We start from the raw sequence: 24,638 nt of genomic DNA on the forward strand, positions 1-24,638 counted from the left end.
GGCAGGAGGACGTACGGCCACCGGACAGCCGCCGCCTCGCCGAATTGGCCGCAGCCGCCCCTGGACCTCGTGGGGGCCCGTGCGGCCGCTGCGCCTCGTCGTATTGGCCGCTGCTGCCCGTGCGGACGTGGCGCCTCGCCGTAATCACCGCTGACCTCGCGTGCGCTTGTGCGGCCGCGGCGCCTCGCCCTATTCGCCGCTGACCTCGCGGGCGCTCGCGCGGCCACGGCGTCTCGCCGTATTGGTCGCTGCTGCGAGGGAGGAGCCGCCGGCCAAGAGGGGAAGCGGCAGGGCGAAAGGGAAAAGGGGATAGATAGCGGCCGGGTGGGATTTTCCAAATAAGGAAACGAGCTAGAAAGGGACGCGCTCCGCGCGGTCGGAATCGATCGCTCCCGCGATCGATCGCCAAGGAGTCGTTTCGTGAATACTGATGCAATGGTGTCACCTACAATATCCAGAGGAGCTGTTGGCGCGATTTGTCGTGATGATCGTTGTTTTGAAGGAGCCTCGGCAGTTGTTATTGGAGGGATCACTGACCCTGAAATCTTGGAAGCATTTGCGTGTAGCGAGGCTACTAATCTCCATCCTCGCTTCCTTCCACACTCATCCACGGGCGGAGCCAGGATTTGAGCATGAGGGGGCGAAGCATACATTGGTCATATCTAAAAAAAATAAATAAAGAATACTTGCGGCACTAAACCTTAATATGGCGCTTGGCGCGACCCAATTTATACTGTGCGATTGGCCTAGCTGTTGAGGGGGTGCATGCCGAAGACCACATGTTGCCGCTTTGGCTCACATGCAGCGCATGTGGTGCATTCGGCCCGTCTCGGCAAAGCATAGTCCAAAATTTGACAATACCAACGAAATAAAATAACTCGGGATGTCGGATGAAAAACCTTTAGAATAATTTTACCTCTATAATTGCCAACTAAATCGAACAAAACTATGAGAAAAAATATCAAATAGTTTGAAAATTATACATCATGGTATACTAATGAATTAGACCTTGTATGTAGTGCTCCAATTAATCAAGACTAGTGGATTGATATCGAGATGAAACCAGACTTGAATGTATAGCAGTTATCTTTAGATTGGCGTGCTCAAGGACCAAAAGCGGGTTAGAGTATTTGATTAAATATGATCACCGGGGGACTCCAATGGACAATACTTCGGCAAGATTAAAACAGTAAGGTTGGATAGCACCGCGGCAGTATCCTGGTCTGCTAATCTGCTTGCGGCTGCCGTGGTGGCAAGCAGAGGCGCAGCGGCGGAATCAATCGATCGATTAGCGTCTAGGTTAGTGGTAATTAGCGTCTAGGTTACGCAGAACGGGCTTTCTAGACTTACACGAGACCATAATGAGCTATTTTTGGGCTGGGTGTACACGGCTGAAAGGATCTATGGGCCTGGGCCTTAAGTACATACTTATTAGCAGTTAACTACCCATATTAGTACTACTACGAATATAGCAGATCGCTTTGGGGGGTGCGAACGATTGGGAGGGGGGGGGGGGTCCTAGCCCCTGCTCGCCCCCTGTCTCCGCCCCTGCACTCATCCGAGAGGTGGCATCACATTCAGGTGGTCATTGCATGATCCCGAGAAAGATAAGGCCTTGTTTGTTTGGACCTTTGCTTCTGCTTTTGTAGTTTTTCTACTTTGGCAAAAAAAGCTCCTAAATTGGTGCCTTTTGCTTCGGCTTTTGACTTATACCATCATATAACAACATTGATTCATAAGTCAAAAAGTGAAGCAACAATCTCCTATTTAGAAGCTTTTGTTGTTCTTTTGTCAAAGTGAAAAAGCTACAAAAACAGAAGCAAAAACCCAAACAAACAAGGTGTAAGAAGCGCTGTTTAAATTTTTTTTTGGCTCGTCATTTTAGTGATGAACATTTTTAGCGATGAACGGCATGCATGTAATATAAGAACATCGAAGCTCATAGGTTAGCTAGGATGGCAATGACTCTTGATGTTGGCCGTCATGTATGTTGTCACACTTATTCTTCTGAGCAACTTCATAAAAGAATGTTTGAGGTCACACTTAAGTGTATCTTTTGGCAATACTGTTACTGAATGATACTCCCTCTGTAAAATAATATAAGAGCGTTTAGATCACTAAAGTAGTGTTCTAAATGTTCTTATATTAGTTTACGGAGGGAGTGTGATCCAATAATCTGATTAATTTTCATTTCAGTGATAGAAAATGCCGGCAGTAAGCAGCCTGATTAACCAACACTAGCAGAATTACGTTATGAAGTACTAGCTCATAGTAGGCACTTAGAAACATATTTGCATAATCAACAGCAGAATTACTTTATGAAGTACTAGCTCATAGTAGGCACTTGGAAACAAAGTTGTATAATTAACATCCAAGTTCAAAGCATAAACGAAGTGCGAGTTAGCAGGTACACCGCCACCACCATTGTCACCATATCTCGGTTATGAACCTAGGTGGTTGACTTCACCAGCCAGCTAGTGAGCTTCAGCCCAAACTTCATTCACCGGCACCTGCAGTCCAACACCAATTCCACTTGTGTGAATTGCGTGAATTCATGCCACATGAAAGCAAACCACAACTACCGAAAATTTATCATTCAAAAAATGCAAATGAATCGGTGTGCAGTTCAGCAAAACGTTTGGCAAATATGCAGCCTAGTTTCCACAGTCTATTGCTACTAAAAAAAAGAAGTCCCACCTCCCATGTACCACATCCTGAGTTGAAGTTAATTTTTGCCGCCATATTAATAGCCATGTGTTATTTATCGACATTGACGTAAGCAACCATTTATAATTAGCAATGTGAATAATTTTGTCTAAAAGAGGCACCTCGAGCAGCTTTGGAATAATCTTACTCACCCTACCAAGATCGGTACAAAAGAAAATACCACATTCGACATTACATTTATACTTACAAATATACAAATATATTGGTAAGCCCAAGTCCTACTGACAGCAGCATACTTTGTTCTTTCAATATTCAGCTATAGTTTAGAATGAATTTTTTTTGCAGTGTGACATTCTGCTGTTAACTGTAATATTCGCTAATACAAGCAGGGACAAAAACCAGCATCTTACCATACTTGCTTCCCCAAAAGTCCCAGTAGTACGTTGCCTTTTTGAATCCAAATATCCATCAATAGTTGCCAATTCTGCCCGTGGATTCTTTCTGGGATTGAAACCATCACAGGCACCTTCTTGACTCTTTTCTGGGCCTGTCCAAGAATCGGTGCTCATGAGGATTATTCGGTTGTCTATAATCAAAGCATAATGTCTAGTGTTCTCTAACACTGAATATCACATTGACCAAAGGTGCACACAGGGGCTTGTGCACATTTCAAAAAGAGGCCGCACCAACTTAAATTCAAATAGTTTCTTCTCAAGCCAAGGATTTTTCAGCAGAACCTATATATGGTGCATCTCATGATTCTCATGTTTGCAGTATGCAAAGCTTGGTAGCTCCTGAAGGCAAATGCAACCCAAAAAGTACCATGAGACAGAAAATAAGTATATAAAGAAGAAAAACAGTTGACAAATGGATGATTCACCGACTCAAGAATAATTTCCAAATTCTAATTTTTAATAAGTATTTTCCCGTAGAAAGTTAGGAGCCACGTGGTAAAAAGAAATCAGAAAGAAGCGGGGCCAGTCATGAAACTGGATTAATGAAACTGAAACATCACGTATCATTGTCAGTAATACATATATATCCACTTACCTATACTATTTGGTGTTCTTTCCCAATTAAGATATTAGGGACAGATCAAGCCGATATAATTTCTTCTTGGTATCAAAATGATTTGAGGGGTTCAATTAATCTACCTGGACTTGTCACTGATGAGATACCATAGTTTTCAGCGTCTCTTGTCATGTTCAGAGTCTGGCACACTGAAGCAACAGGAGCACCTGCAAGGACTGGGTGACAGGTATCAGTAACTGATGGAGTCAAAGAGCACCATCAAAGCCTACCGAGCCCATCAAGTATTAGTAACAATGGTGCATATAGTCCCTTGATGCATAATTTGATTATCTCTGGTAAACAAGCATTTTGAGGTAAAAATGATACAGAACAACAATAAACAACAAAATAACAAGCCAGCAAGCAAAAAAAAAAAGTTTCCAACTGTATCATTCTAAGATAAATTCTACAACTATGGAAAATAACGTGCATAGAAACCAAACAATAAAGATTGCAATAGAATGAAGCATAGCAAGGAGCCAAGGAATTACAACAAGTAATAGCTATAGGTACCGAATTTGGAAAAGAGCCATCTGACACATCAAAATCGTAAAAGTCTCCATGTCTTAACTACATCAAGTAATATTGTCGATGATTTATCTAGCCCAATCACTCATGCATTTGCCATTCTCTAACAATGAAAAAGATTAGGATAATTATGTAGATGGAGATTTTCCCTAGTTTAGAAGAAATTGAGGTCGTCCAACTTATTTCACCTGCATTTGTCAATGATGAGGTACCAGAACTTTTAGCAGGACTTGCAATCGAAACTGGAGCAACAGGAGCACCTGCAGCACAGCAGATAGTTGGAATAGCAGCAAGTAGATAAACACAGACTAAGCAAAAGGAAGGCACCATTTCTCGTGGGAAGTGCAATCATGAAATATCATGCAAATAAAATAGCCATAGAATGTGAAGCAACCAATAGAAGAATTACAGAACTGAAAAATTAGGGGAAAGATGTTCCCATTGAAGATGCTCAGAGATAAATAAGGGAAAACAATGTGCACTACAACCAGACGCTAAGGGGTGGAACAGAATGTAGCAGCACAAGGTATTGTTCAGAGATAAATAAGGGAAAACAATGTGCACTACAAATAGGGGCAAACAATGCCCTTAAGACCGAAACTTAAGACTTCCAATAAAATGTAGCATGGCCGAGGTATTTACTGATTCATAGACCACATCACAGTTCACAGGAATGCTTAAAGCATAAATCAAGTGAAACAAAACAAACTCGGCAAATATTAAAGCCACAGCAGTAAGAAACATAAGCGGAGAGTAAACCAAAACAGTGGCTAATGACATAGGTAGAGAGCAAAACAAGAGTGAGAGGTTACCTTCCTTCATAATTTGTTGTAGCAGGGAAGTCGCTTTACCTGAACCAGCTCGTAAGCTTTCATCTGAAGATAACACGAGTTCATAAGTCGCCACACATACGACATATACATGAAATACCAAAAGGTGGCTACTTCTCTAAAACAACAGGGCAGCAGAGTAGAAACAAACCCATGATAGTCGCAAACCATTCCTTTGCATCCTCAATGAATTCTACGCATTAATAAGAAAGAAAAAAGATTCATGGTTATTCAGTGATAGGTATCAAATGAATGAATAAGTATACTCACGCTCTCATGATTAGTCTCATATTTGGGTGACTGCTTCGTGCGCGGCTGCCTACTCCGCGTGAATGACGCCGGAAATGCAGCGGCCTCCAGATCCACCGCCGCCGGTACTGGTGACCGCGGTTCTGCCGCCGGCGGCGCTGGCAATTCAGGGGGGGCCGGTTCCATCGTCGCCGGTCCTGGAGACCGTGGTTCCGCCGCCGCCGGCGCTGGCAGTTCGGAGGGGGCCGGCCGGATCGGAGGATGATGCGGTGATTCAGGCTGATTCTCTCTTGGTCCCTATCAGATGGAGGATCCAATTCAGCGATGACCACAAGATTGGATCGGGTAGAGATGGGTTCCTCTACTACCATGCGGCATCTAGATGGACGACAGTTCGAGATTGAGATCATGACATTCTCGCGGGACGCTATCTGGATGTGGATGAACAGATCCAAGCAGGTACGTGTTTTGCTATTGATGATTTTCAAATTGTGGTTCGCGAGTGTGTGCAGGAGAGTTCGCTTGTGGAGGAGTCGATTGAATTAGTCGATCTCGCGTTGGACTCCGAGAATGCAGCACCTAAGCCAAACATCGGAGGACGATTTTGGGTGCTTGCGGATGATACCGATGCGGACGAAGAAGGTGAGGGCGGATGCATTTTGTCTGACGAGACCGAGCCCAACGCGATCATTTCGGGCATGGTACGGGATCCGTCTAAGGGTCTATAGGTCAAGAAGGCTCTCGATCAGAAAACGGAGGGACACGGTAAATCCTCGTCGACGAAGATCAAGCCGTGGAAAGGACCTATTCCCAAGGTATTTTTGCCGCCTCATACTTTGTCGGATTATTTTTCTTCGGATGGTTGGACGAGAGTTTCGCGGAAGAAAAAGAAGCATGGTGTGGTAGCTTCTAAACAGCAGCTGGGACAGAAGGCTGCTCACCGGACGAGCTCTCGATCGGCGCCGGAGGTGACCGCGGCTGCGTCGCAGCCGGTCACGGCGATCCAGATCAGAGACGCTCGAAAGGTGCGTTTGAAATTTTTGCTGGGCCAAGTCGGGCCGCAAGATGTTGGGCCGTGTGATATGAGTGGGCCAAGTTCCGGTGGGTATGAGGCCCAGCCAGAGCCGAGTCCAACTACTACGATCGAGGGGGGCGCATGCACGCTACGTTCGTCGTCTCCCACCCCTTCGCTGCGCAGTCCTAGGGTTTCGTTGCGACGGGCGCCGCATCGCCGTTTGGTGGGGCCGGGCCGGGCTCGCCGCATCCTTCCTCTCTGCGCGATGGCCGCTCCTGGCGGTGCGCCTCCTCCGGGCAAGAGGCCGCTTGCTCCTGGCGGTGCGCCTCCTCCGGGCAAGAGGCCGCCGGCTCCTAGCGGGTCTGCGAGGGCTGTTGTGCCGCCGCCGCCGGGCCAAGGAGGTGGCCGGGGTGTGTCGCCGGCGCCGGCGCCTGGGGCTGGGCGGGGCGGAGTGGTGCCCCCCAAGGTTGTGGCGGGACGCGGGGCAGGGGGCTTTGGTGTGGCGCCCGCCGGGAAGTCGCCGGCTCCCATCTTGTCGGCGGGCGGGCGAGGCGGGCCGGCGTCCGGTCCCTGGCCGATGGCCGTCAACGGGGCTTTGATGACCGCTGCGGGCCGGGGGGCTCCTCCCCCGAAGGCGCCGGTGTCGTCGGTTCCGATGCCCAGGTCGGCCCCTCCTCCCCACGTCATTGCTCGCCCATCTCCGCCGCCGCAGAATGGTGGTGGCTCTGTGGTTGTGCCCCGGGGTCAATGGGGGGATGACGGCTACGATGTCTACGGGACTGGACAACACCGCGGTTCTTCGTCAACGGATGGAGGTCGAGGTTACACTTGGCAAAGCGATGGTACAGCTGAGAGGCCGTTCTTGGGTCCGTCCGGTGGCTTTGTTGAGGGGCAGTCTGGTCCGGATAATCGGCAGCGTGGTGGTTACCGTGGCCATCGGGGGGGTCGGGGAGGCCGAGGGGGCCGGTACCGTCCTCGTCAACCACCCCCTACTGTTGTTGTCGAGCAGGGGATAGTTAGCGGGGCTGCCAAGGAATCAGTTCTGACCGGTCACGCTATGGAGGTGGTAACGGCTCTTGCTACTGTCCAGGTCCCTGAGAATGAGGTTATGACTGATGTGTCTGCGGAAACGACGGAAAGGGCTGAGTTAGATAGGGCGTCCAAATGGGCGCGTAAGAAGGAAAAGATGCTTTGCTATCGTTGTGGCGACAAGGGCCACTTCATTGCGGAGTGTGTGGCTCGGCTATGCGACACCTGCGGCAAGCCGGCACATGATTCCGGGGACTGCCCGATTCTGCGAGAGCAGGCACCGTCACTTATGATGTATGGCGTTTACTGTGCTGAGCTCACGTTTTTTGAGTCTCCGTATGAGCGAGAGGTTACTGATGAGACCCCGAGCATGACTACGGGGATTGTTAAGGTCGCCAGAGGGGAAGTCTCTGAGACGCAGATCGTGCAGAGGCTTCGGGAGCTTGTCCCTGGGGACTTCCAGTGGGACCTCGTCAGTCTCGATGATAAGATGTTCAGAGTTGAGTTTCCTTCGGTTGAGGACCTGCAGAGGTTGCTGAGTTTTGGGATGTGTAATGTACCGGGAACTGATGGCATCCTTGAGTTCCACGAGTGGAAGCTGGTGGAGCCTCAGGGTGCGCCGCTTACTCAGGCGTGGTTGCGTTTTTCCGGGGCCCCATCCAAGCCTTTGCAGGATGCTCGCGTTGTGGCTAGCTTGGGTATTTTGATTGGGAAGCCTGAGCGAGTGGATATGGCGTTCACCAGAGCTCACGGGATTGCTCGGGTTCTGGTTAGTATTCTGAACGTTGAGTATGTGCCGGAAGTGGTTAAGTGGGCTTATCGAGGCAGGATCTATGATTTGGTTATTGAGTTTGAGGATGAGAGCCTTTTGGTTGCGGCGACTCACGGGTCCGATGTGGATATGCACGAGGGGGACGGCAGCGCAGGAGCGAGGGAGCCGCCGGTCGAGGATTCTGGACGACAGATGTCCAAGGGACCGGGGCCCGACACTGCGATGACCGAGAAGGGAGCGGAGCCACCCTCCTCACTGCCTGTGACATCACTGAGATTTGGGTCTTTTGAGCCCGCTTCTGCACCCCCGAGGCTGTGGAGTGATCGGGTCGAGTCCGACGAGGCTTTTGAGCTTGCGTTGCCTGCTTTGGGGTTTGAGGATACTGTCTGTTCTATGCCTGTGGTTACTGAGGTGTCGTCGATCTCGGGCAGCGGAGGGGTAGAGGTGAGTCGGCAGGTGGCCACTCTCTCTCCTACTCAGCACGTTGTCCATTCTCAGGGCGTGGCGCCAATGGTTGTGGATGGGTTGTCGGGAGGGACCCCGGGGCAGGCGGCCTCCGGTCGCTCTTCTCCGGCTGAGGTAGGGGACTCGGGGCAGGTGGCTCCCGTGTCCTTCTCTGCGTTGGGAGGGGTCTGAGGCAGGTGGCCACGGATACCCCCTCTCCCGTCGCCTGCTCCTCTCTGCTGGTGACGTCGGTGCCTTTGGGGGGGCTCGGGGCAGGTGGCCTCGGGGCCTCCTTCTCCTAAGGCGCCCATGTTGGTGGCTTCTGCGGTCATGGGGGGGGGGGGGAGTTACGGCAGGCGACCCTGGCACTCCCGTCCCCCCGTTCGCCACCGGTGCAGTCCCGTGGGGAGAGCCAGTCCGTCCAGACGGACCAGCCTGGCGGTTGGGGTGGGGCAGGAGGCCTTACTCCGACCAGGATTTCTCGGGAGGAGGTGATTGCGTTCGGTGGGATACCGGATCCGATGTCTGAGGGACGACGGGTGAGTGCCCGTCTCCAGACACAGCCGGAAGTGGACGACATTCAGCAGCGATGTGCCATGAGGGTGGCTAAGCTTCAGGATGCTGCAATCTCTACTGGTATGTCCGTCAACATATCTAACTCTTTATTGCATTTTTCTAATGAGGAGATTATAAATAATGCAAACCAATTGGGAGTTTCTCTCGGGGCTACAGATAGTGAGATTTCCAGTTCGGTGAATGATTTGTTAGATTTGGAGGCGGAGCGTGCCTTAGAAACTATTCGTAATCTTGCAGTGGTTAAACCCATGAATGACAATGACATTGATGCATTAGGGGTTAGAGTGCTCAACAATATGTGTGTGGATTTAGCACCATCCAATCATGAGTCAGAGGACGATGATATGCCCATAGAGAATGCAGCTGTTTGTTCCGCTGATCCCGGTTATGAGGATCGGGAGTCAGGACCTAGCAAACCCAAGCGTAAGTGGAAACGGAAAATTTACCCCGATTCTGCAGTTCGTAGGAGTGCTAGGATTCGGACTACTAAAAAATTTCATGATGAGTGATGAAAGGAATCTTTTGGAAGAGCAGAGGTCTGAAAGACTTGGCTAAAAGAAGGTTTCTTGCTGAGGCATCTCTGGAGCATCGTTTAGATTTTATTGCTCTATCGGAAACTGGTAGAGACAACTTTGCGCCCCAGTTCCTTTCCTCTCTTGCGGGTGGTGTTGATTTTGATTGGCATTGCCTCCCTCCGCGAGGAAGATCGGGTGGTATCTTGCTGGGTGTGAGATGCGATTCGTTTGAAGTCAGGAGTGTAGTCATGGGAGACTTCGCGGTTAAGTTTCGAGTCAGGTCTAAGGTTGATGGTTTCAACTGGGCGTTGGTGGCGGTTTATGGTGCCGCACAGCCCGAGCTTAAACCGGATTTTTTAGCGGATCTTGTTCGGATTTGTGGGTCCGAGCAGCTTCCAATCTTAGTTGGGGGAGATTTCAACATCATTAGGAGGAGAGAGGAGAAGAATAATGATAACTTTGACGGCAGATGGTCGTTCATGTTCAATACTATTATTGAAAGCCTGGATCTGAGGGAGATATAGCTTTCTGGTAGAAAGTTCACCTGGGCTAACTCTTTGCCCAACCCGACGTACGAAAAGCTTGATTGCGTTCTTGCGAGTGTGGAGTGGGAACAGAAGTTCCCGCTTGTGACGGTTCAAGCTCTTTCACGGGGTTTTTCCGATCACACACCCCTGTTCGTTGACTCAGGGGAGCCGAACCACGTGGGAAATAAAAACACCTTTTGTTTTGAGATGGCCTGGTTCGAACGCGAAGGGTTCCTAGACCTGATCGCTCGGGAATGGGCGAAGGGTGTAGGCGGTAGGACCGTGGTCGAGCGTTGGCAAAATAAGATTAGGAGTTTGAGAAGCTTCTTACGGGGTTGGGCTAAGCACCTTAGTGGGGTATATAAGATTGAGAAGGACAGGCTTCTCTCTCTTATACAGAATCTGGACGTCAAGGCCGAATCCACGATTTTGATGCCTGCTGAGCTCCAGGTTAAAACTGAAGCAGAGAAGAGGTTGAAAGAACTTCTCCGTGAAGAAGAATTGAAGTGGGCTTTGCGGGCTAAGGTTCGCAAAGTGGTCCAAGGGGACGCAAATACTCAATTCTTTCATCTGATTGCTAATGGTAAGCACAGAAAGAAGAGAATATTCCAACTTGAACAAGATGAGGGCACTATTTTAGGACAGGATAACCTAAAAACATATATAACCGAATATTATAGGCAGTTATTTGGACCTCCGGAGGATAGTTGTGTATCTCTCGATGAGTCCAGAACTGAGGATGTGCCTCAACTTTCGGCTGCTGAAAATGATATTCTGGTTGCCCCGTTTTCGGAGAAGGAGGTGTTTGATGCTATAGCACAGTTGAAAAATAATAAGGCTCCCGGACCGGATGGATTTCCGGTGGAGTTCTACAAGAAATGCTGGCATATTATTAAGGGGGATTTGCTACCTATGTTTCAGGATCTGTTCTCTGGACAGCTTCAATTATTTCACTTGAATTTTGGAACTATCACACTGCTTCCTAAGAAGACGGATGCTGTGAGAATTGAGCAGTTCAGGCCGATCTGCCTACTCAATGTTAGTTTTAAAATATTCACCAAGGTCGGGACTAATAGGCTCACACAGATTGCGCATTCTGTGGTGCAGCACTCCCAAACTGCCTTCATGCCGGACAGAAACATCCTTGAAGGGGTGGTCGTCCTTCATGAAACGCTCCATGAAATCCACTCCAAGAAGTTAGATGATGTCATTTTTAAGGTGGATTTTGAGAAAGCGTACGATAAGGTTAAATGGCCATTTCTCCAACAGGCATTGCGTATGAAAGGTTTTGATGAAGCCCGGCGACGCCAGGTTGAATCATTTACGCAAAAAGGGAGTGTGGGAATTAAAGTGAATGACGATATTGGTCATTACTTCCAGACACATAAAGGCCTTAGACAAGGAGATCCGATGTCCCCTATCTTGTTTAACATTGTGGTTGATATGTTAGCCATCTTGATAGGAAGGGCTAAGGAGAATGGTCAAGTGGGTGGCTTGGTACCTCATCTGGTTGATGGAGGTGTATCCATCCTTCAGTACGCTGATGATACAATCATCTTTATGGAGCATGACCTGGCCAAGGCGAGAAATATGAAGCTGGTGTTATGCCTCTTCGAACAATTGACCGGGTTAAAAATTAACTTTCATAAGAGCGAACTGTTCTGCTTTGGTAGAGCCAAAGACGAACAGGAGGCTTATAGGCAATTGTTTGGGTGCGACTTGGGGGAATTACCTTTCTCTTACCTAGGTATTCCAATCCACCATAGAAAGCTGACCAATAGAGAATGGAAGTGCATCGAAGACCGGTTTGAGAAGAAACTGAGTTGCTGGAAGGGCAAGCTCATGTCATATGGAGGCCGATTAATTCTGATTAATTCGGTGCTCACGAGTATGCCTATGTTTCTCTTATCGTTCTTTCAAGTCCCAGTCGGTGTTAGGAAAAGACTGGACTTTTATCGATCGCGTTTTTTTTGGCAGGGTGATGATCTAAAAAGAAAATACAGACTTGCAAAATGGGATATCATCTGTAGACCGAAAGACCAAGGGGGTCTTGGTATTGAGAATCTTAAAGTTAAGAACAGATGGCTTCTTAGCAAGTGGCTGTGGAAGCTTTCTTTTGAGACTGATGCCATGTGGGCCCAAATCCTTCGCAGCAAATACCTACAGACAAAGTCCTTGTCCCAGGTCACAGTCAGGCCAACTGACTCGCCTTTCTGGAAAGGCCTGATGAAAGTCAAACAATCTTTGTTTCATAGGACAAAGGTTGTTATTGGCAACGACGCTAGTACACGCTTCTGGGAGGATACTTGGCTCGGCGAGACACCCTTGGCCATTCAATATCCGTCTTTATATCGCATTGTTCAACGACGTGAGGTGTTCGTTGCTACGGTGTTTCAATCCATCCCCCTTAATATTCAGTTCAGACGGTCGTTAGTGGGCAATCGTTGGGAAGATTGGCTCCGTCTAGTTCGGAGACTAATGGATGTCCATCTTTCTCAACAACCCGATGAATTACGCTGGAAACTGACTAGGTCTGGAGTATTCACGGTTAAATCAATGTATATTGATGTAATTAATTCGAGCTCCATTCCTACCTCCAAGCATGTTTGGGCTGCTAAAGTTCCCTTGAAAATAAAAGTGTTTATGTGATTTGTCCATAAACAGGTTATTTTAACCAAGGATAACTTGATTAAGCGTAATTGGACAGGACCTACGAGGTGTAGCTTCTGTGATCGGGACGAGACGATCAAACATCTCTTTTTTGATTGCCCGTTTGCCAAAGTACTTTGGCGGACGGTTCACATTGCTTTTAATATTACTCCACCGAATTCTGTCACTACGTTATTTGGGACATGGCTCACTGGGATTGAGCCTGAATTAGCGAGACATATTCGTGTTGGAGTTTGCGCTTTGTTGTGGACTATCTGGACTTGCAGAAATGATTTGGTTTTTAACAGAACATCACGTATTCACTTTTTGCAGGTTATTTTCCGAGCCACGGCCGTGATCCGTTCATGGTCGCTACTCACTCCGATGGAGGCCAGGGAGCATTTGGTTACTGGATCTATCCGCCGGGAGATGGTAGCTCGGGATATCTTTAACCGGTTTGGATGGCGGTCATGTAATAGGATAGGCAATTAGTTTACCTATCTATCTTTAGCCAGCCGGTTGTGGCATCTTATCTTGGCTAGTCTGTGTGTCCAGCCTCTTTAGCTCTGTGTGAGCTGTCTTTTTATTACTTTTCAGTCGGAAACTTTGGAACCTTGTTGGAACCTTTTATTTCATTAATAAGATGGCCGTATGCATCACTCTGATGCAGAGGCCGGGGAGATCCCCTTTTCGATTTTTTTTTTCAGTGATAGGTATGTACAGGGTACACAAGTCTGCAAAGGAGATATTCGTTAGTTATACTGAAACTTGAGTTGGCTAGAGATCTTGTGTAACGCTGACTGCAAAGAAGCAAGAAACATCAATGAGATGAGCGGACCAGAGAAGATGCTATTAGCCCAGCAAATAAGATTGATTATGTTGTTTTACCTCCCCCTAAAAAGGATGGCCCTGGCAACAGCAGCGGGTCGTAGATGGGGACGCTGTTCCTTCACGCGCCACCGCCTGCACAATCTAGCAAAAATCACCGATTATAGTGTGCACATTGAGCAGCAAATAACCAGCATAGGCTTGAGATCAGATGAATTACCCAGAGCCAGCGTCAATGGGAAGCACTTGGTGCGGCTTCGTGTAGCGAGTCGGCAATGTGAGCGGCCTGTTGAGCTCTGGGGTCCTCGAAGCTAACCTGGAGAGGATGTACGCAGCCTCCCTCCTCACTCCATCCCAGTCCATGGACGCCCTAACCAGCATATAGGGTGATTCACATTCTTGAAATAAGAAAACTCATATGATGAACCCTCCATGAATTCAACGGAATGAGCAATGCGTGCAAGTTAAGAGGTCGTAGGGAGAGATACCTGAGCTGCTCCGACGAGAGCAGAACTTGGGCCATGACACGAGGAAATGTGTGGCTCGCTTTCGTTTTCCAGGCATCAACGACGTGCTGAATCCAATGGTGGGCCCGGAGCTTGTCCACGGCGGACTCGTCCCCGGCGGCGATGCTGGCCAAGTAGTGGTGCATCAGGAGGAAGTTGCGGAAGGCGTGGGCGTGGAGGCTCCTGGGGCCGGCAGGCAGGAAGCCATCGAGGTAGTCGATGGCGTCCTCCCACAGGCCCTTCCTCACGAGCCCCTGCAGATGCTCCAGGCAGAAGGGCTCACCCGCCTGCAGCATCAGCCTACGATAAACCTAGATCAATTCCGCAAACAAGTAGACAGCCCTGGACTGGTTCCTGTGCTGAATTGGGGAAGGGGAAGGAAGGGGACGTACCCGTTGAAGGCGACATCGTAGCGCTGGCGCGAGAGGAAGGCGAGGAGCCGCCGGTGGCGAAACCGCGACAAGCAGGGGTTCTCCGCTCCGTCGGTGAGCTCGGCCGTCGTCGTCACGCCGGGGCAGGGTTCGGATTCGGGGTCGAGGTCTAGGTCTAGGTCTAGGGATTTGGGGGCTTGGGAGCACATCCTTCCTCAACGCGGGCGGATTCGACTTGGGTCTTGGGGAAGAGGTCGTATAGGGAGTGCAACTGCAGACTCGGTTTGTTTTTGGAAGAAAGATGAGATGAGGGGATTCGAGGGACATCCTCTTTTCCTTCGCGTATCGGCCACGACATCGCATGGCCAAGATCGATCTCCTACTGCCGATACAGCTATCGTCGTTGTACCAACTGCTAGCCAAACTGATGAGCAAGCAGCCATTTGGGAAGAACTAGATCTTGGCAACATCATGGGTATGTTATCATTCGCATTTCAATATCACTTTGACATGATCTCTTTCTCAGATGGGGTTGAATCGCATACTTATACATGCCTCCTATCACAACCCCAGGTGACGGCATTCCTGATTATGGTGAGTTAATTGCAAGGAGATACCACACTTGGGCACGTTGTAACGAGTCAGTATCATTGCTCGTGCATGTCGCAGTTCAGTACCATCTCAGAGCCTAGTTGTTGCAAAATAGACTGACCACTGTATAAGTGTGTATTGACAATGTATCTAACAGCCCGGGCTCACCTGTCAGCTGACACGGTGGCCAATCGGCGCGTGCCTGGTGCGCTGACTAGGACGAGGCTGGTGCGGTGGGTCTAAGCGGGCTCGGTCGGCTCGGTCGTCGGTCGGACCTCACTCTCGCTCTCCCTCCTCTCTCTGATTCGCCGCCGCCCGCCGCCGCCGCCACGGCCACCTCAACCGGCTCGCCGTCGCGCCATGGAGGACGAGAGCAGCCAGGACTCCAACGTGCAATACATGAACCTCTCCAACGACGAAGCCATGCATTACCGGATGAGTTGTAGAGCTAGGGTTAGGGTTAGGTTATCTGATTTGGGGATTTGATTTGATTTGGGGATTGTCTCTTCCTTTTGCTCCTATACATCCCTGCTAGCATTGAAGACCAAGACTACAGTGGCATTGAGTCAGCACCCATTGTTCTTTGCCATCAGCATGGTGTGGCGGCTAAGAGGCGTGTAGCATATGAAGCATTTAACACGGGCAGGAGGTTCTTAGTCTGTCCTAAGAATGTAAGATTCTGCAGAAATCTCTGTGTTAATTGTATTGTTTAATCTAGCCATGTGCATAGAATTGTCCAGTGCAAAGAATTTATGTTCTTTAATCTAGCCATGTGCTGATACACATTGTTTAATGAGTACTCTTGTTTAATTGAGTAGCTGTGATGGTCATTTTGTAGCCATTTAGTACTACTGATGCTAATCATTGGATTAGAAAATGTGTTGATGCTTTTCATGTATATTTAATTTGGCCAGTAATTTTATAATAGGTCAACAACTTAGTTTGCAGTGCAGATGATCATTGTTTAGTTCACAAGAGTACTCAATTTGCCAACTTGTCGTGGTATTCTCACGGGGGGCTTGCGAGTCGACAGATGGCACAAGGGCTTAGTGTGAGGGTAAGACTGCTGCTGATAGGACCGGGAGCGGGTATGCGAGTAGCACGCGCTAGTTTACCCAGGTTCGGGGCTCTCCGGAGAGATAATACCCCTACTCCTGCATGTCTGAGCATCTGTAGTATATCTGGTACAGAGTTGCTCCTGGAGCTGTATTTGAGCTCAGTGCCATAGGCATCTGGCTTTGTATATGCATATGAGCACAAATGTGTGCATGGCCGCAAGTGCATGAGCATGCATGCGTGAGTGTGTGGGAGTGTGAGTCCATCCTGGATGGATGGATGCTCATATATATATAGGCTTGAGGGGTAGCTTAGGATGTAAGCTAGGTAGGTATGGTAGCTAGGCATGGTGGGGTGTCACACTTGTCCCCTGGGTCACTTCATAAATAGTGCCCAGGGACAAGTGACACTGTACATGATGGCGTCGCGGTACAGCTGTCTCGTCTGCGGTATGGCCGTCTCGTCGGGGTCTTGTCGGTGTCGGGTCGGGCTGCAGTCGGCAGCCGGCTGGTTGGTGCAGTCGGCAGCCGGCAGCCGGCCAGGTAGCCGACCGGGTGGAGCAGTCGAACGGGGAGCCGGCAGGAGCGGCCGGGCAGTCGGACTGAGGGGCTTTGCTAGCCCCGATGTCTTGAAATATTGTCTTGCCGTCTTCGGGATACCCGTGGCCAATTACTCCGACAGTAGCCCCCAAGCCTCCGGGCAACTTGGCAAAGTTGGGCGGAGGTTTTTTTTTTGGCGGGTGTTCGCGGAAATGATCATACAAAAGACAAAGTTAGTCCACGCAGATATATCAAATGAATGTTTTTAGCATTGCAAGTTTTATGCGGAGGGTGCCGACTCGGTTTCGTCCGAGCCCCCTTCAATCTCTTTCATGTTCCCTCCGCTCTTTGGCTTGTGCTCTCGCTTGCCGGACAGCCGCTATGCGGTCTGTGGCTGAGAGTGGGCCGCGGAGTGGAGTGTACAATACTCAGACTCTGGGAGCGAATTTAACCGAGCAGATACTCATAAAGAAAACGGCCGGGGTCACCCGAACCGCTTTTCTTCCCGGACGTTTTTCGCGTGGGTGGCCTCCAGCATTCACTCTTGCTAGCCGGACAGCCGCTCTGCGGTCTGTGACTAAGAGGGGGCCTTTGGTACCGCGCACGCTACTAAGCCGTCTGCGGGAACAAATGTCTCACGCCAAGCGGCCAGCCCCGGGGCCAACTCTGGCTGGCGCCGGGGCGAGCAGTGCTGCAGCTGTAATAAAATGCGGAGATAGCCCCCGAGCATCGCTCGGGGTTATCCGTGCTCTCGCGGTGAAAAAATATGCGGGTGAGGAGCTCACATTGATTTTCGTGTAGCCGAGGCGGAGGTCGTCGAAGACAGCCGGCGCGGCTCGGCGCTCGCGGAGTGCGTCGGCGCACCCGCTGGGTGTAGCCCTCGAGCCTCTAGGCGCTCGAGGAGGGTCCAGCCGGTCGGGCCTGACCGGCCAGGCGGCGAGCGGAACACAGCCGAGCCGGCCAGGTGGCGAGGCGTCTGGCAGCGCCCTTTTTCTTCTTTCTTCTCTTGTTTTTGTTTCTTGCAATCTTTCATAGGGGCGCGCCAGCGCACCCACTGGGTGTAGCCCCCGAGATTCGGGCCGACTGCTGAGTAGTCGGGCCGGATCTTCCGGCAACTACTTTGTCTTCTTCCTCGCGGGGGCGCGTCAGCGCACCCGCTGGGTGTAGCCCCCGAGATTCGGGCCGACTGCTGAGCAATCGGGCCGGATCTCCCGGCAACTACTTTGTCTTCTTCTTCGCGGGAGCGTGTCAGCGCACCCACTGGATGTAGCCCCCGAGATTCGGGACGACTTCTGAGCAGTCGGGCCGGATCTCCCGGCGACTACTTTGTCTTCTTCTTCGCGGGGGCGCATCAGCGCACCCGCTGGGTGTAGCCCCCGAGATTTGGGACGACTGCTGAGCAGTCGGGCCGGATCTCCCGGCGACTACTTTGTCTTCTTCTTCGCGGGAGCGCGTCAGCGCACCCGCTGGATGTAGGGCGCTCCGCCAGTGCAGTTGGCAGCCGGCCAGGTCGTGCGTGGGCGCACGTACAACCAGAGCAGTCGGCAGCCGGCCAGGTAGTGCATGCGGCCGTCTGGCCAGAGCAGTCGGCAGCCGACCAGACATGCATGTACATAGTGCACCCATCGGTGCACTTCCTTTTTTTTCCTTCTTTGCAGCGGTCTACTCCGACTTTTCTTCAGTCGGCCACTAGTTTTTTTTTTCAAGCACTCGGCCCTTTGCTTTGTTCTCTAGCAAAATCTTTTCTTTCCTTCCAGCCGGCCCTTGTCGTTTCTCACGCCGGTAGGGCGGGTGCAGGTGGAGCAGCCGGCAGGCCGGGGAGCGGGCGGAAGCCGGCAGGCCGGGGAGCAGGCGGAAGCCGGCCGCCTGCGAGCGTGGGGGCCGGACCCGGCGCGGGAGGCCAGCAGCCGGCAGGGCGAAGGCCGGACCCGGCGCGGGAGAGGCGAGCGCGCGGGGCCGAAGCCGGGCGAGTGCGGACGACACGGCCAGGCGGAGGCGACGCTGGGGGGCCGGACGCGCAGGAGTCGGCCAGGATGCGCGGGGAGCCGGCCACCGGGCAGCGCGGGCCGCACGCGCGGAACAGGGCGAAGCCGGCAGCCGGCGCTGGAGACCCGAAGCTGACCCGGGCCGGGCGTGTGGAGGCGCAGAGCGCGACGGAGCCGACCGGGAGGCGGGGACGGCGAGCAGGAGGAGGCCGAGGGCGGCTGACGGGCGCGAGCAGCCGGGCAGGCGTGCGGGCATGCGGCCTAGAAGCCGACGCAGACGGCGCGGGCGGCCGAGTAGCCGGAGAAAACATCGCGAGCCGGACGCGCCTACAGGAGCAGCAAACGGGGCCGGCCCTCCCGGATGCAGCCGCGGCGACGCGGGCAAACCAGCAGCGGGCGAAGCCGTCGGGCGCGGGAGGCCGGCAGCGGACCCAGCGGGCGTGCGGGAGGGGAGGCGAGGCGGCCGGAGCGCGGATGCGGCCGGAGGCGCGAGGCAGCCGGCCGCTGCCGGGCGCGCGAGGAGGAGGTCGAGTGTGAGCGCGGGGCCATGCTCCATCGGGAAGCCGCGCTGCTGGCCAGCAGCAGTGGTCGCAGCAGCAGGCAGCAGAAGCATGGGCACCGCAGCGGCAGCAGGGGAACTGCATGCGGCGGCGAGCGCAACAGCAGCGTGAGTAGCGCCAGCCACGGGCGCGCGGTCGCGTGGATGAAGAGGCGGAGCCGGGCGCGGCCGGCCGATGAACGCACGGTCAGGAGCTGAAGGGAGAGTGTCTGGGTAGCATCCGACTTGCGCAAAGGCAAAGTACAGGATGTGTATGGGTAATCTGACTATTGTCTGTCTCGTGTATGAGGAATATCTGACTATTATCCAAGGCATGTAACGAGGCATGCATAATTTGCATCTGGCAAGTGTATGGGCAGTGTCTGACTAATGCATAGGTGGTGCTTGGCTAATGGTTTGACCATGGTTTGACTTGTATCTAGCTTGCTTGCATAGATGAGATATGGAGTGGCAAACGCACGCTTCGGCCGAAGCAAGGCACAACGCGAAGGGGAGCAGACGCGAGCGACGCGGCACGGCGCACGCATGGATGCGGCCGACCGAAGCGAGGCACCGCACGCGCGGCGCGTGCGCGGACGGACGATCGGCATTGCAACGGTGATGATGACGAAGGCGGCGAGGCCGACGACGAGGACGCGCCGTGCCGCGCGGCCGCTCCGGTGGCGGGTCGAAGTCGAGCCCCCGAGCGCTACCGGAGAGACGGCACGACGCCGCGGCGGTGATGGCGAAGATGGTCCCGCCCGGACTGCGAAACCAGCAACAGCGTGGTAGCATAGTAGTAGTACCGCCCCACGGTGGGCGCCAACTGTCGTGGTATTCTCACGGGGGGCTTGCGAGTCGACAGATGCCACAAGGGCTTAGTGTGAGGGTAAGACTGCTGCTGATAGGACCGGGAGCGGGTATGCGAGTAGCACGCGCTAGTTTACCCAGGTTCGAGGCTCTCCGGAGAGATAATACCCCTACTCCTGCATGTCTGAGTATCTGTAGTATATCTGGTACAGAGTTGCTCCTGAAGCTGTATTTGAGCTCAGTGCCATAGGCATCTGGCTTTGTATATGCATATGAGCACAAATGTGTGCATGGCCGCAAGTGCATGAGCATGCATGCGTGAGTGTGTGGGAGTGTGAGTCCATCCTGGATGGATGGATGCTCATATATATATAGGCTTGAGGGGTAGCTTAGGATGTAAGCTAGGTAGGTATGGTAGCTAGGCATGGTGGGGTGTCACACTTGTCCCCTGGGTCACTTCATAAATAGTGCCCAGGGACAAGTGACACTGTACATGATGGCGTCGCGGTACAGCTGTCTCGTCTGCGGTATGGCCGTCTCGTCGGGGTCTTGTCGGTGTCGGGTCGGGCTGCAGTCGGCAGCCGGCTGGTTGGTGCAGTCGGCAGCCGGCAGCCGGCCAGGTAGCCGACCGGGTGGAGCAGTCGAACGGGGAGCCGGCAGGAGCGGCCGGGCAGTCGGACTGAGGGGCTTTGCTAGCCCCGATGTCTTGAAATATTGTCTTGCCGTCTTCGGGATACCCGTGGCCAATTACTCCGACACAACTATTTGCTTGTTTAATGTCAGAGAGACTCAATGTCAGATGCTCAAAATTTAGTGAGTGTTTAGTGTCAGAGGTTCATTCTTTAATTGGCTAGATTATTAAAGTTGTTGCTCAAAGATGCTTAAAGTTCATTATTTAATTCAGTGGCAGATGCTTAAAGTTGATTTGATTTGTATTTCATTGTTTAAAGTTAGATGCTCAAAGTTCAGTTATTATTTAAAGCCAGTTGCTCAAAGTTTATTGCTTAAATAATTTGCCTAGGAGATTGATTTTGCACATGCTATGTTTGTTTATATTGCAGGAAGATCAAAATATGGTATTGTTCTCTGGGTTGACCCAGAGTGGCCTCCTACATTGCAGAATGCCTTGTTGAAGCTATGGGAAATGTATCATGACAGTAGGAGTGATAGGAGGAAGGATAACCTGGAGATTTCACTCACTATTCACCATTTGATAGAAGAAGAAAAATAATCTAGAGGCCAACTATGACAAATTGGTTGAAGATGTGCACCAGCTGTTCAATGCTCAAGAGGATAGGATGGTAGATTTCAGCTATTTGCAGGCTAAGATGCAGAGTGTACAGGTTTCTGAGTCAGTTGTATCTGACATGAAGACAGAGGTGGGGAAGAAAGATGCAGAGATCTTCAAGCTGCAGGAGAAGTATAAAGTACTGATGAACCTGACAAAATCTCAAGGCACTGCCATCCAGAACCTGAAGTTCAATCATCTAAAAGAGAAGGAAGTGCTTAGTACATCCACCAGGAACCTGCAGTTCCAGGTTGATGAACTCAAAAAATCTGAGGAAAAGCTCACCCAGGAGAACACCTAGCTTCTCCTTCACATGGGTGATCTCAAGAAGGGGCATGACAAGCTCACAACAAGGATGGATCAGCTAAAGATTCAGATTGCTGAACTGTTGAAGTCAGAGGAGAAGAACAAGCAGAAATTGAAGGGGATCCTGGATATCTTGTCAGAATGAAGATGCAGATGAAGAGGAAGAGCAAGAGCAACATCCAGATCAACATGAAGAAGAAGAATGCTTGCTTTGCTGACCTTTTGTGAAGTATGGTGTTGTTATGAACTAGTAATTGTGTACTATGGATGTGTAGTTGTGAACTAAGTTGGAACTATGTTGTTGCTTTAAGTTGTGACCTAAGTTGAACTCTAGTATGTTGTGTAAGAATCTATTAATTATGTTGCATCAAGCTATCCTTTATGATTTGAGTTGCTTGTCATAGTTGGTTGATATGTTACATGATTTAAGTTGTTGTCATAGTTGCTTTCATAGTGGTTACTCTATTCGTTCAGGGTCCGTCGACGTCGAGAACCCTCTAAGCCATAGTGGTTAGTCATTTAGGGTCCGTCGACGTCGAGAACCCCTAAACCATAGTGGTTAGTCATTTAGGGTCCGTCGACGTCGAGAACTCCTAAACCATAGTTGTTAGTCATTTAGGGTCCATCAACGTCGAGAACCCCTAAACCATAGTGGTTAGTCATTTAGGGTCCGTCGACGCCGAGAACCCCTAACCCATAGTGGTTAGTCATTTAGGGTCCGTCGACGCCGAGAACCCCCTAAGCCATAGTGGTTAGTCATTTAGGCTCCATCAACGTCGGGAACCCCCTAAGCCATAGTGGTTACTCATTTAGGCTCCATCGACAACGAGAACCCCTAAACCATAGTGGTTACTCATTTAGGCTCCGTCGACGTCGAGAACCCCTAAACCATAGTGGTTACTCATTTAGGATCCGTCGACATCGAGAACCCCTAAACCCTATTGGTTACTCATTTAGGGTCCGTCGACATCGAGAACCCCTAAACCCTATTGGTTACTCATTTAGGATCCGTCGACATCGAGAACCCCTAAACCCTATTGGTTACTCATTTAGGGTCCGTCGACATCGAGAACCCATAAACCCTATCATATCAAACTTATAACTCATCACACCATATCAAACTTAACTCATCACATCATATCAAACTTAACTCATCACACCATATCAAACTTAGAACTCATCACACCATATCAAACTTAACTCATCACCATATCAAACTTAGAACTCATCACACCATATCAAACTTAACTCATCACATCATATCAAACTTAACTCATCACACCATATCAAACTTAACTCATCACACCATATCAAACTTAACTCATCACATCCTATCAAACTTAACTCATCACACCATATCAAACTTAACTCATCACATCATAACAAACTTAGTACTCATCACATCATAACAAACTTAGTGGTTACTCATCAGACTTAGTACTCATCAAACTGGGTACACATAACATTGTTCACAAACATAACCCAGATGCACACATAACATAGTTCAAAATATTTTCAAGTAGCATAGCCCAGATGCACCCTCATGACACTCAGTTTTGACCTCCCCTACTGGCATTAAAAAAGGACATCCATCCAAAATGACTGATTGGGTCATCAGATGCCTTTGCACCAGAAGTTGAAGCTCCAGAGGCAGATCTTGGAGCAAAGAATGGCCTTTGGTCTCTTGCAGCAGAAGATCTAGCACCAGATGCCCTTGCAGCAACAAATCTAGCACCAGATCCCCTTGCAGCAGCAGATCTAGCACCAGATCCCCTTGCAGCAGCAGATCTAGCACCAGATGCCCTTGCAGAAGCAGATTTAGCACCAGATGCAGGTGGGGGCTGTGATCTTGCAGGTGGAGTAGCTTCATGAGCATTCCTTGATCTTGCAGGTGCCTTGCAAACAAAAAGAAACATGTTAGTAAGTCAAACATGGTATTTACTCATAGAACTAATTAACAAGGGATTACCACATGCTTGTTTTTCTTCATAGCCAGCTCTGTTTCAGTTGAACCTTGCAGTTGGTGTACCTGTGTCCTTGAAGTCCACAATTACTACATGTTATAGTGGCTATTCTAGAACTGTCCTTTGGCTTTGGAACTTCAAACTTGCCCTTTATCATCTTCTCTTTTTTCCTTCCTCTCTTCACATGAAATTCAGGTGGATCTATGTCCGGTCCAACTGTCTTTGTCTAGTCATGTTCACCAGGGATAGGATATATCATAGGTTCATATGATGCTATGTAAAAAGGTTTTTTGAAGAATATAGAAACATAGTCCTCTGGAAACCTTTTTGCCTTGTTAATGGCAGATACATCATGGTTGGATGGTATGCCAGACAGGTCCCACTTTCTACAACCACATGTATGCATGTCCAAGTTGACTAGATGTGTTTGCTTCCCACTGGTCACTTGCCATAGATTTACACCAGCTTGAATGGGTTTGCAGTACCTGGCCCTTTCCTTTTCCACCTCTAGCTTCTCAGCATAATGGGGTGTGATCTCCCACATAGCTGCCTTTCCTCTCTCTCTATTCCTATGCCACCTCACCATCTGCTTGTCCTTAATACCATCAACCATAGTCCTAATAGGTTTTTTCTTGAAATCTAAGATGTACTTGTTGAACACCTCTGACAGGTTATTAACAACCAAGTCTGTCTTGCAGTTGGTGTCAAAAGCATGCCTAGCCCAATGCTGTTTAGGTATTCCACTCAGCCACTTCCAAGCTTCCTCACTCTCATTTTTCAGATCATTCGTTGCAATGTTAAACTTGTGCTGGTTATAAGCATAGCTGGCATTATCCATGCATTTCTTTAGATCTTCCCCCCTAAACCCAGCATTTTGGAAATATGCATATAGGTGTCTAAGGCAAAATCTTTGATGGCAGTTTGGAAATACTTGATTTACTGCATTTAGTAGCCCCTGTTCACATAATATAACACTAAGCTACT

General features: G+C 50.3%; 1 protein-coding gene across 3 annotated transcripts; it reads right to left on the reverse strand.

The window, feature by feature from the left end:
* Positions 1-2,249: 2,249 nt before the first annotated feature.
* On the reverse strand, positions 2,250-14,912 carry LOC109784989 (uncharacterized). 3 transcript variants are annotated; one of them, XM_040392740.3, is made up of 11 exons: positions 14,599-14,912; positions 14,189-14,506; positions 13,921-14,070; positions 13,761-13,844; positions 13,635-13,672; positions 5,248-5,289; positions 5,079-5,141; positions 4,455-4,526; positions 3,822-3,914; positions 3,078-3,214; positions 2,250-2,510 (listed from the first exon to the last, which is right to left on the reverse strand). In XM_040392740.3, the coding sequence occupies exons 1-11, from the start codon at positions 14,784-14,786 to the stop codon at positions 2,475-2,477; spliced, it is 1,221 nt and encodes a 406-aa protein (XP_040248674.1). In that variant the 5' UTR covers positions 14,787-14,912; the 3' UTR covers positions 2,250-2,474. The 3 variants fall into 3 exon arrangements, with proteins under 3 accessions (XP_040248674.1, XP_020199187.1, XP_020199186.1); XM_020343598.4 differs by having other exon boundaries at positions 13,761-13,835; positions 14,599-14,892; XM_020343597.4 differs by having other exon boundaries at positions 3,822-3,905; positions 14,599-14,889.
* Between the last annotated feature and the right edge of the window lie 9,726 nt (positions 14,913-24,638).

This window comes from Aegilops tauschii, chromosome 6 (genome assembly GCF_002575655.3).
Source record: "Aegilops tauschii subsp. strangulata cultivar AL8/78 chromosome 6, Aet v6.0, whole genome shotgun sequence".
NCBI classification, from domain to species: domain Eukaryota; kingdom Viridiplantae; phylum Streptophyta; class Magnoliopsida; order Poales; family Poaceae; genus Aegilops; species Aegilops tauschii.